The sequence below is a fragment of the Bufo bufo genome, chromosome 4, assembly GCF_905171765.1.
Source record: "Bufo bufo chromosome 4, aBufBuf1.1, whole genome shotgun sequence".
In the NCBI taxonomy this organism is placed as follows: Eukaryota; Metazoa; Chordata; class Amphibia; order Anura; family Bufonidae; genus Bufo; species Bufo bufo.
The window spans coordinates 612,845,776-612,859,022 of NC_053392.1; the positions used below are offsets into that span (position 1 = coordinate 612,845,776).

The 13,247-nt window shown below is 47.8% G+C and overlaps 1 protein-coding gene across 1 annotated transcript in view; it reads left to right on the forward strand.

Moving 5' to 3' along the window:
• LOC120999373 (zinc finger protein OZF-like) overlaps nt 1–12,120 on the forward strand; it is a 248,515-nt gene extending 236,395 nt beyond the window's left edge. Inside the window, exon 6 of the mRNA XM_040430243.1 lies at nt 10,976–12,120. Coding sequence (XP_040286177.1) covers nt 10,976–12,120 — 1,145 coding nt within the window. The remainder of the gene's footprint in view (nt 1–10,975) is intronic.
• Nucleotides 12,121–13,247: the final 1,127 nt, after the last annotated feature.

Sequence of the window (13,247 nt, forward strand, 5' to 3'; positions counted from 1 at the left end):
TGTGGCATATATATATAATATATCATGTATATACATAATATTGATATCTACAGATCTATCTTACTTGATCCCACTAAATCTATCTTATTTTAGATACCATGAATATTTATTATTTGTATTCATGGTCTGTTATCACATTATAGATAGTTCTATATAGGCTATTACCCCCTATATATTGTCTCATTATTCTTTTCTCAAATATGTATATAGATATTGTAGGAGAGTCCCCGGAATAATAATGGACGGACGATACGTGCCACCAGAGGTCCTGGCCTCGGTGGAGTAAGAACCGGATCATTGCGGTTACAGCGGCGAATGCTGCTGGCGCAGCGTGTCCGGGCCGGTTTTTACTGGGAACAGGTAAAGAGTTGGGGGGGTGCCTGTTCCCCACGGCCAGCCCAGGTTTTTGGTGGAGCTGGGCCTTTAAAGAACCCAGCCTGCTGATGATGGGGGTGGGGTGTGTCTTGCTGTGCTGGAGATTTCCACAGACAGAGTGAGTGCTGGAGAAGGAGAGTCTGGGCGCAGCACACATTGAAGGATAGTCCTGGGACCTGTGGTGCTACGAGCCGAAGTGGCTCTGGCCTGAGGGAGACAAAGGCAGGTAGCCTACAAGCCTGCAGAAACTGCTGTGGTCTGTCCAAAACAAGGTGACTCAAACCTGCTGTTTGTTTCCTATGGAAGGACTTTTGTTTTATGCACTATGTGGATATGCACCTGTGTGGTCTGCACATTGCCTGTTATGCCTTTGGTGTAAATAAAGTCACGGTGAACCACAAAGACTGTCTGTGATTGCCTCAATACTGCCGCCGCTACCGTAGCCTACCACGAGCACATCCCCACAATTGGTGGCTTGGAGCGGTCATTCCTGCAGTGAGGCAGGCCTGAGGCAAAAGTTGTGTTGGACTGCATGTCATATATCAGGCCTGCAAGTTTTATGGTTCCTGACAAGATGGAGGAGGCCATTAAGCACCTGATTCAGAGTAATGTACAGCAGCAACAGGCATTGCAGGCTCAGAGGGAAAATAATGAGCTACAGCAAAAAAGACACGAGAAGGCTATGTGTGCACAGCAGCAAACAAACAATCTCCTAATGCAGCAGCTGGTAGCCATGCAAGAGTCGGTGCGAACATCCCTGCAAGGAGTTTCAACCGCAACAACCCTGACTGTGTCTACCGCCAGGGATAAAGTCTGATCCGCCCTGAGGAAAATGGGTCCGGAAGATGATATAGAGGCGTTCCTGACGGTGTTCGAAAGAACCGCGGAGCAAGAGAGGCTGCCATTGGAACAGTGGGCCGAGGTGGTGGCGCCTTTTCTGGTGGGGGACGCACAAAAGGCCTATTTTGACCTCAGCCGCGATGAGGCCAAGGACTATGAGAGGCTAAAAAGTGAGGTGTTGGCCAGGTTGGGGGTAAACACCTATGTGCGAGCGCACAGGGTGTATCAGTGGGTGTTTGCCGAGTCCCGACCCACCCGGTCACAAGCCTATGACTTACTTCACCTAGTAAAAAAATGGCTTCAGCCTGAAATATTGAGCCCTTCTCAGATGGTTGAAAGGGTCGTGGTCGACAGGTTCGTGCGTACCCTCCCGAGAGCCATACAGCGCTGGGTGGGACAAGGCGATCCAGGCAACCTGGAACAACTGGTTAGCCTGGTGGAGAGGTATATGGCCACTCAGGATTTGGTGCGGGACTCAGCGGTACTACAGAAGTCACGTCAGCCCCCGTTGCCGACCCGGCATCCTGAAAAAGGGATCCCACCTCATAAGGAGGGGAGTGGATCTCCAGTCCGTGGGAGGAATACCCTGGGGAGGAGGGAGGCTGCGAGGATCAGATGTTGGCATTGTCAGGGTTGGGGACATGTGGCAGCCAACTGCCCTAGGGCATCCGAACCCATGGACTGCGGGTTCGCTCGCCGGTCCTCTTTTTATGCCCAACCGGTGTATATAGCTGACCCCCTGCTGGCTGCGGACACCCCTCCGTTGTGTGATGTTGTTGTCAATGGTCACTCCGTGCAGGCCCTGCTGGACTCTGGGAGCCTGGTAACTCTGGTCCATGAATCGCTGGTAACGGAAAAACTCCCAGATAGGCGAACCCTTACCATTGTCTGTATACATGGGGATCGCCGGGAGTATCCCACCACTAAGGTTACCCTGGCGGTGTGTGGGAAGGAGGTACCACATGTCGTCGGAGTGGGGAGACGGCTCCCTTATGCCGCAATATTGGGAAGGGACTTTCCCCTGTTCTGGACTTTGTGGAGGAACAGGTTGCCTACCTGTGGGGAAGAAAAATGTCCGGGTCCCAAGCCCGAGGACCCCGAGGCAGGGGCCCCAGCTGTAGGGGTCACCGTAGGGGAGGTAGAGTGTAACCCTGACCGGTTTCCCCTAGAAGTATTGGCGGGTGAGACAGTAGAAAGTTCGTCTATCCTGGATCTGGGGGTACCCCGAGAAACCTTCGGGACCGCACAGCTCCAGGATTCGACGTTATTGCGGGCTAGAGAAGGTGTGTCGGTGATTAATGGCGTTGCCCAGCGTCCCGGCGCCGATACCGTATTTCCTCACCTGGCCTATAACCAGGACCTGTTATATAGGGTAGACAAGGTGAGGCAGGAGGTGGTGGAACAACTGGTAGTGCCCCAGCCTTACCAGCGAATGGTCTTGGATTTAGCGCATGCGCATGTGTTGGGTGGTCATCTGGGGGTTAAGAAAACGCTGGAGCGAATTCTACAACGGTTCTATTGGCCTGGGATTTATGAGGAAGTCCGGAGGTTCTGTCAGTCCTGTCCAGTGTGTCAGGTGACTAGCCCCCACCCTCAGTATCGCAGTCCACTGGTACCTATGCCCATTATAGAGGTGCCCTTCGAAAGGATCGCCATGGATCTGGTAGGCCCCATTATTAAGTCAGCCCGAGGTCACCAACACATACTGGTAGTGTTAGACTATGCCACTCGCTATCCGGAGGCGGTCCCATTGCGCCATACGTCGGCCAAGGTAATAGCTAAAGAGCTTATGAGTATGTTCGCCCGGGTGGGGATACCAAAGGAGATTCTGACGGACCAGGGGACACCCTTTATGTCCAAAATAACAAAGGAATTGTGTAAGCTATTAAATATAAAACACCTGCACACGTCCGTCTACCATCCCCAAACCGATGGGTTAGTAGAACGGTTTAATAAGACCCTGAAGTCCATGCTAAAAAGAGTCGTGGCTAAGGACGGGAGAGATTGGGACTTACTGTTGCCCTATGTTTTGTTTGCGGTACGGGAAGTGCCCCAGGCGTCCACTGGGTTCTCGCCCTTTGAGTTGTTATATGGGCGACATCCCCGTGGACTACTGGACATCGCTAAGGAGGCATGGGAGCAACAGCCTACGCCTCATAAAAGTGTGATAGAACACATAGGAAAAATGCAGGACCGAATAGGGGTCGTGTTGCCGATCGTCCGGGAGCACATGGAAGCGGCACAACTGGCCGAGAGTCGGGTATATAACCGGTCCGCCCGGGTAAGGACATTTCACCCGGGTGACCGAGTTCTTGTACTCGTGCCCACGGTCGAGAGTAAATTCCTGGACCGGTGGCAAGGACCCTATGAAGTTAAGGAGAAAGTGGGCCCAGTTGATTACAGGATATACCATCCAGGGCGGCGGAAGCCCGAACAGGTATATCATGTGAATCTACTAAAACCTTGGAGAGACAGAGAGAATTTGTTTGGAGACAGCCCGCCCTCTGTCTGGACGGCAGGGAGTGACCTGGGGTCACCAGGTATTCCGGAGAACGCCGCTGGGGTGACGATAGGGGACGGACTGTCGACCAAACAGGCACAAGAGGTGAGAGAATTCGTTAGTCGGAATAGGGACGTATTCTCTGACCTTCCTGGACGTACCACCTTGATCGAGCATGACATTGTCACCGAGCCCCGGGTGAAAGTCCGCCTAAGACCATACCGAGTACCGGAGGCTCGGCGACAGGCCATTTCGCAGGAGGTAAGATCGATGCTACGTCTAGGGGTCATAGAAGAGTCAAAGAGCGGGTGGGCTAGCCCGATTGTCCTTATTCCCAAACCGGATGGTTCATTACGGTTCTGTAATGATTTTAGGAAATTAAATGAGGTATCAAAATTTGACGCCTATCCCATGCCTCGGGTGGACGAGTTGATAGAGCGGCTGGGAAAAGCCCGGTATTTTTCGATCCTAGATCTCACGAAGGGCTACTGGCAGGTACCTCTGACGGAGGCGGCAAAGGAGAAAACGGCCTTTGTCACCCCGGAGGGGCTTTTTCAGTATAGGGTGTTGCCTTTTGGGTTGCATGGCGCTCCGGCTACGTTCCAGCGTCTGATGGATGTCGTCCTCAAGCCCCATCACCAGTATACCTCCGCGTATCTGGATGATATAGTCGTGTTTAGCCCGGACTGGGAGGGTCATTTGTCAAAACTTCAGGCAGTGATAGATTCTCTAAGGAAGGCGGGGTTGACTGCCAACCCAAAAAAATGCTCGGTGGGACTAGAGGAAGCTCGCTATTTGGGGTATGTGATTGGACGCGGAGTCATTAGGCCCCAAGTGAATAAAGTTGAAGCAATCCGGAATTGGCCCAGGCCTCGTACGTCCAAGCAAGTACGGTCATTTTTGGGCCTGATTGGGTACTACATGAGGTTCATTCCCCATTTTGCCACCTTGGCAGCCCCGTTAACCGGCCTCTTGAAGGGTAGAAAGTCGGTGATGGTTCGCTGGGGGGAGCAGGAGGAGGAGGCGTTCTCCCGTTTGAAGTCGGCCCTATGTGAGTCCCCGGTTCTGGTGACGCCCGACTTCAAGCGGGAGTTTGTAGTTCAAACAGATGCCTCGGGAGTAGGACTAGGGGCTGTGCTTTCCCAGGAGCTCAACGGGGAAGAGCACCCCGTGGTTTTTCTAAGCCGCAAGCTTACCCCAGCAGAAACCCGGTATAGCATTGTGGAGAGAGAGTGCCTCGCCATCAAGTGGGCACTCGAGTCTCTCAGATATTACCTTCTGGGGAGAAGGTTCCGTCTGGTGACCGACCACTCCCCTCTCCAGTGGATGAGTCGAGCTAAGGAGGGGAGCGCTCGGGTCACCAGGTGGTTCTTGTCCCTCCAGAACTTTAAGTTCACTGTTGAGCACAGGGCCGGCCGCTTACAGGGGAACGCAGATGCCCTGTCCCAGGTACACTGCTGTGCATGTGTTCACCCCCTCAGGCTTGAACAGTATGTTCAAGCCCTCAGGGGTGAACAAAGGGGGGGGATATGTAGGAGAGTCCCCGGAATAATAATGGACGGACGATACGTGCCACCAGAGGTCCTGGCCTCGGTGGAGTAAGAACCGGATCATTGCGGTTACAGCGGCGAATGCTGCTGGCGCAGCGTGTCCGGGCCGGTTTTTACTGGGAACAGGTAAAGAGTTGGGGGGGTGCCTGTTCCCCACGGCCAGCCCAGGTTTTTGGTGGAGCTGGGCCTTTAAAGAACCCAGCCTGCTGATGATGGGGGTGGGGTGTGTCTTGCTGTGCTGGAGATTTCCACAGACAGAGTGAGTGCTGGAGAAGGAGAGTCTGGGCGCAGCACACATTGAAGGATAGTCCTGGGACCTGTGGTGCTACGAGCCGAAGTGGCTCTGGCCTGAGGGAGACAAAGGCAGGTAGCCTACAAGCCTGCAGAAACTGCTGTGGTCTGTCCAAAACAAGGTGACTCAAACCTGCTGTTTGTTTTCTATGGAAGGACTTTTGTTTTATGCACTATGTGGATATGCACCTGTGTGGGCTGCACATTGCCTGTTATGCCTTTGGTGTAAATAAAGTCACGGTGAACCACAAAGACTGTCTGTTATTGCCTCAATACTGCCGCCGCTACCGTAGCCTACCACGAGCACATCCCCACAATATAGATATGTGGAAAACAAGTTATAAGATTTAAAAATGAAGGGGGTGGCACTATTTGAAATAGGTGGAGTTAAGTTGAACCAATTGCTGTAAGTTGGAGACTATTTATGTTCACAAATGTTATGTATACCTGAGCTTGATAAAGACCTAACAGGTCAAAACGTCGCTGTCTCGGTGAAATAAAAGAAGAAAATATTCTGATATTGGAGTGCCGCAGTTTTCTATTACATTTCAAAACTGATATTTCGGATGCGCTAACGTTATACTGGAGATGTAGCGCAGATAATGTCGCTGTCTGCAGTGGTCAAACAATTGCAAGCTATTTAGTGCAGGTTGCACTAAAAATATATATTGCTGCCAGATACAACTATAGTCCTTCTAAGAAATTTTGGGTATCAAACAAGTTTTAGCAATTTAGTGCAGGTTCCACTAAAAATATATATTGCTGCCACACACAATAGTCTTTAAAAGGACTTTTGGGTCTATAACAAGTATAAAAACTAAAATATTGCTATTTCAATCCCTACACTATCTCTCCCTTCTTCTCTCCAGCTCTCCCTGACTAAGGGTCCATTCACACGTCTGTGGTGTGCGGATCCGCAATACACCCGGCCGGCACCCCCCATAGAACTGCTAATTCTTGTCCACAATTGCGGACAAGAATAGGACATGTTCTATTTTTTTGCAGAGCCACGGCCCGGAAGTTTGGGGCCGAAGCCCAGAAGTTCGGGGCCGCGCTCCGGAAATGTGGATGCGGAGAGCACATAGTGTGCTCTCCGCATCCCATTCTGCTCCATTGAGAATAAATGGGTCCGCACCCGTTCCCGATATTGCGGAACGGATGCGGACCCATTTGCGGACGTCTGAATAGAGCCTAATACTGAGCCGAACACGTGTCATCGGGTGCTATATAGCACCCGATGATGCGTTCCGGCTAGCCAATCACTGTAATGCCAGCAGCCAACATGGCTACGGCATTACAGTGAGTGGCAGTACTTACTAGCACGTTTATTGGCTGTGTAGCAGCCAACAAACATGCGGAGAGGAGACTCGAGCATCGCGCTCGTGCACACGCGGTATTCGGCCGAACACTGCGATGTGCCGAGCATCGCGATGCTCGAGCCGAACTAGTGTTTGGCCGAGCATGCTCGCCCAACACTAATAGGCATAACTACCACCGAACTGCTAGAGGGCCCAGGTTCTCGGGGGGCCTGGGCTGCTCTGTCTGCTAAGTAGTGCTGTAGTTGCTGGAAGAAGCTACTTTCTGCCTTCAGACTGGAGGCCCTGTCCACGACTTTGGGGCCTTCTGTAGACATGGCTAATTGTGTCCCACTGCTATTCCATCTCTCTGCCCTTACTGATCCACAAATCCATGAAGGATCAGCTGCTTAGTTGGAAAGGGGGGGGGGGAGGGATGGAGTCTAGTCTGCTGTTGTCCAATTAAAAAAGAAAATCTCAGACAACTCCTTTAAAGGGAGTCTTTCACGCCGATTCACCGTATTAACCTAATAACAGACTTATGTCCACGGCATCCCCCCTATTAAAACTGTGCTTACCGTATGTTGCTTGCTATCAGCCGAAAAACACTTTTAATCCATATGCAAATCAGGCTGTGAAGGTGCCCAGGGGCGGCGTTACGATGGCCGGTGCCCAGGCCCCTGGGTCATTTTCATACGAATCCACTCCCCCTCCGCCGCGTCTGCCCGCCCTTGGTCTCCCTTGATGCTGTGATCACGGCAAGAACGTAAGTTAGGCCGGGGCCGGCGCATGCGCACGGTAAACTGTGATGCCCCAGCCAAACTGTGGTCATTCAATGCGCACGCGCCGATATCGCGGTCATCGGCGCATGCGCGGGATTGTGGACAGGAGGAGGGAGGTTAGAGCAGAGACCAAGGGTGGGCAGACGCGGTGGAGGGGGAGTGGATTCGTATGAAAATGACCCAGGGGCCTGGGCACCTTCACAGCCTAATTTGCATATGGATTTAAAGTGTTTTTCGGCAGAACGATGATAGCAAGCAACATACGGTAAGCACAGTTTTAATAGGGGGGATGCCGTGGACATAAGTCTGTTATTAGGTTAATACGGTGAATCGGCGTGAAAGACTCCCTTTAAATAATACTGTATGGTATCGGTCAGACACATTTGTAGTAAATGTTTATGCTTGGGGGCAGGTATTGGGGGTGCTCACTCAAAAGTTTGCTATGGGTCCCAGCCTTTTGTAGTTACACGCCCTGTATAAATATATATTTTAGATCATTTAGGCAGGATTAATCCAATCACAGAATCACAGCAAATATTCAGCATGTTGTAGCTAGACCACCTCTCGTCGGTATACAAAGTCACATGTACTGAATTAAAACACAGAACACACTGCCGTTATCATACCAGACCATCGGTAACGGTACTTCAGATACTGTCACAACATGGCTACTCACATGGGATCTCACCGGCTGTTTCTGGGGATAAACACGTATCTGACGTTGTCTGGGACGAGCACCTCTCAACTCTATGTGACAGCTGGAGATAGCGATCTCCAGCAGCCCAATAGAGGTGGGTGAATAGGTGAACAAGGGCCTCCGTGCTCATTAGATGGAGGCTCCAGCAGTTGGACATGAATAGGGCATAAGTGGTTGCAATGTCTTCTCTTTCAATGGAGAGGTATTTTCCATGTGCAGTGATATAAACCAGTTCCTTCTGCACCGTGCTTGCTCCCTTTCATTTCAGATCACAAAATTTCTAGGGCCCAGCGGGTCCTAGTGACAACCAACGTCTAACTTGCGCCCTTGGATCTTCCCCAGCCATCTTTGGCTAGTGGTATCAAAGCCCCATATTCACGCTTGTTGGATGTCTTTCTGTGAGAATTGACCAACCACAGGCAGCAATGTCTTCAGCACACAGCCGTGACTTAGTTGGACTCATTTCACATCTGCGTTTTTAAAACTGGCAGGCTGTTAGGGTAGAGTAACAGCCTGCTAGATTACACCACAGCCGGACACATTAGTTCAGTCAGTGGGGTCCGGCAGGCGTCTGGCCAGTTTCTGGCATTAGTGCCAGGTTTTGGCCAGACAAAGAACATGCATACACCGGTTTTTGTCCTTACGAAACCCAGCACTCGTGCCGGAAACTGCACAGATCCCATTATAGTCAGTGGACAGTGTCCAGCTATGCTGGATATGGTAAAATCCTGCAGGGTGTTTATCTGCCGGAACAGTCAGCCGGATTCACAAATGCAGATGTGAAAGTAGCCTAACTGAAAGTCTACATTACCTTAATTTCTTACTTGTCTTATTTACTTGGCTTGCTTGTTGCTGTTGTCTCACAAAAGCTTAATTGGCTAAAGGGACACTTCAGTCAGAAAAGGTTCCGTTTTAAAACTAAATAACTAAATATACAAAGAAATTATTTTTTTTTAGAATTTTTGGGCGGTTTTTCATTTCTGCATTACTATGTTATTAACGATTACCTACTTACCGTATTTTCCGCTTTATAAGACGCACCTGATGATAAGACGCACCTAGGTTTTTTGAGGAGGAAAATAAGAAAAAAAATATTTTGAACCAAAAGGTGTGCTTTTGGTGGGTTTTGAACTAATGGTGGTCTGTGGATGACACTATTATGGGGGATCTGTGGATGACGCACTGTTATGGGGGCATTTGTGGATGACGCACTGTTATGAGGGCATCTGTGGATGACGCACTGTTATGGGGGCATTTGTGGATGACGCACTGTTATGGGGGATCTGTGAATGACACTGTTAGGGAGATCTGTGGATGACACTATTATGGGGGAATCTGTGGATGACACTGTTATGGGGGGGATCTGTGGATGACACATATATAGCATCTTATGCTATATATGTGTCATCCACAGATCCCCCCATAAGTGTCCCTATGTAAATAGTGACCCCAATACACCGGGCCTCGTACAGCAATCTTCATATGTAAAATGTAGTCATGTAATCCTAATTAAAGTAGCACAATCCTCTGCAGTAGTACTTACTATAAAACTACTGTAGCAGGCAGGCCGGCAGTGTAACATCACGCACTCCGTCACGTGCCTGCTCCTCCCACTTTATTAATGAAGCAGGAGGAGCAGGCGCGTGAGGGAGGGAGTGATGTTATGCTGCCGGCCTGCCTGCTATGGTAGTTTGATAGTAAGTGCTACTGCAGAGGATTGCGCTACTTAAATTAGAATTACATGACTACACTTTACATATGAAGATTGCTGTGCAGGGCCCGGTGTATTGGGGTCACTATTTACATAGGTACACTTATGGGGGGGATCTGTGGATGACACATATATAGCATAAGATGCTATATATGTGTCATCCACAGATCCCCCCCATAACAGTGTCATCCACAGATCCCCCCATAATAGTGTCATCCACAGATCTCCCTAACAGTGTCATTCACCATTACAGTGACTGTATCGGGCCCCACCGCGAGTTGCCGGCCTCCAGCCCCTCCTCTCCTGTGCAGCATAGCGGCCGGCGATGTATCAGTGCAGTGTCAGCAAAGTAAAAATGGCAGCATTCGCTTTATAAGACGTACTGCCATTTCCCCCCCTTTTGCGTCTTATAAAGCGAAAAATACGGTAACCTTGTCCTTCTGTAGCACAGCACAGAGAGATAAAACTCCTGTATAGATGGGTAATCCATGGTCAGTTTACTGTGGCTGTGAGGGGAAGATGTTTTCAGTAGGGTAATACTCGTGATAATAGTAGGTAAAGAAACTGGATAACAGCATGACATTCTATTGAGCCCTAGATAAAGATACCGAAGAGCATTGCATTGATTAGTGTGATGCTTCAATTTCATCCACAGCCACTCACCCCTCTTTCACCTCTGGTCATAGTAATGGTCTGACTGAGAAAGTTAGGCGACACTGTCTGCTCTGCTAAAAGTCCAAACATAGAGGAAGTTAAACAGCCAGAACAGAAAGTAGAATACGTTGAGTGACTTAAAAAATATATATATCAAAATAAAAATCTGCCTAGATTTGGTTAAACAAAAGAATTTTAATATGTGATTAAAAAATTGATGTAAGTGTTCCTTTATTAAAGAAAATTTTATTTTGGAAAGTAAAAAATGTTTTCATTCTAGGTAAAGACTGGATAAGAGACACCCATGGACATCTTTTATATAGTGAAATAGGAAATGACAATTATGCACAAGCTAATTCAATAACTTTCAATGTACCTTCATATCTGCTCAGCGGAGATCTATCCACTGATACTGCTGGTCACAAGAAACCATCATCACAAGGGACAATATTTCCATTTGAGAAATCATTTCAAAAGAACTGCAATCTTTCTTTCAATCAAACAATTCACAGTAATGAAAGGCCATTTTCATGCTCAGAATGTGGGAAGTGTTTTAGCAAAAAATCAAATCTTGTGGAACATCTAAGAGTTCACACAGGAGAGAAGCCATATTCCTGTTCAGAATGTGGGAAATGTTTTGCCCAGAAATCAGTTCTTGCTAAACATCAGAGAACTCACACAGGAGAAAAGCCATTTTCATGCCCAGAATGTGGGAAGCGTTTTGCTCAGAAGTCATATCTTATGGAACATCTAAGAACTCACACAGGAGAGAAGCCGTTTTCATGTTTAGAATGTGGGAAGTGTTTTGGCAAGAAATCGGCTCTTGTTAAACATCAGAGAACTCACAGAGGGGAGAAGTTAGTTTCATGTCCTGAATGTAGGAAATGTTTTAGTCACAAATCTTATCTTGTGCAACATCAGAGAACTCACACAGGGGAGAAGCCATTTTCATGTTCAGAATGTGGGAAATGTTTTGGCCAGAAATCCGTTCTTGTTAAACATCTCAGAATTCACAGAGGGGAGAAGCCATTTTCATGTCCTGAATGTGGGAAGTGCTTTAGTCAGAAATCAAATCTTGTGGAACATCAAAGAATTCACAGAGGAGATAAACCATTTTTATGCTCAGAATGTGGAAAGTGCTTTAGTCAGAAATCAAATCTTGTGGAACATCAAAGAATTCACACAGGAGAGAAGCCGTTTTCATGTTCTGAATGTGGGAAATGTTTTATTCAGAAATCTAGTCTTATGGAGCATCAGAGAACTCATACAGGAGAGAAGCCATTCTCATGTTCAGAATGTGGTAAATGTTTTGGTAAGAAAAGTAGTCTTGTTAAACATCAGAGAACTCATATGGGGGAGAAGTCATTTCATGCGCTTAATGTAGAAAATGTTTTAGTCACAAATCACATCTTGTGGAACATCTAAGAACTCACACAGCGAGAAACTATTTTTATGTTCAGAATGTGGGAAATGTTTTGGTCAGAAATCAGTTCAAAGGATAACTCATTTGCATATTCTGAATGTAGGAAAAGTTTTAGTCACAAATCTTGTAGAATATCTTAGAATTCACACAGAAGAGAAAACATTTTCAAGTTTATTTTCAAAATCGGTTCTTGTTAAATGGAATGTGTCATGTGTTTATCCTAGGAAGCCATTTTCATGTATTAATCGTAATAAATACTTACAGACAATTGTTGTGGAACCACTTGTCAGGATCTTGCCCGATTGCTCAGGTCGCAGTACCTGATCAGACCGGGATCAGGTACCAGCAATCAATCGGGACAAGTACTGACACTACACACACTATGGAATTTGATCACCTTGCTTCCTACAATCTACAAGATTGCACGGGAGATCAAATTGTTGCCGGTTCCTTCTAACTAATAAACTTCTGAGATTTTCATTTTAAAGCAAACAGGTACCTGAAAATTAGAAACTCTAATTGCCTTAAAAAATATTGCCCGTGCTAGGTTAAATAATTGGTTTTAATAAAAATTGAAAGATGTAAAAACAGAAGCATACAAATATACACAGAACAGTTATTAAAATAAAAAGGATGAAATAAAACTGACGCCTACTTTACTCACACAGAGACTTGCAGCAATCAGGTCCTGCGGCAAGACAGAAAGACACGGATCCTCATTCAATCAGATTGGCCTCAAAATGGGGAACACTGTACGATCTGCTCTGTCCAATTTATAAGAATTGGTCCAGGCAGTCTGTAAACCCACCTTTAGGGCATGACATATGGGTTGGCTGTGACTTTTATGACCGGTCAGTCATGCTGAAATCTGGTCTAAAATGGATTTCTGCCCATAACTCTACACAGGAGAATGCCCGCCCGATAATTGTGGGCTCATTTTTCAGCTCTCAGTATTGGGGTCACAGGGGTACCAAACACGGGGTGTCCACGTGACCCCAATCAGAAGAACTGATTTCCTGAGCCAGGATTTAACATAAGTGGTTTGATTTTGGTATGTGTGGCACCGTCACCTCCTGACCGTTAAAATTGCGTACCTCAATAGTCTCTATTGAGTTGTATTTTCGAGTTA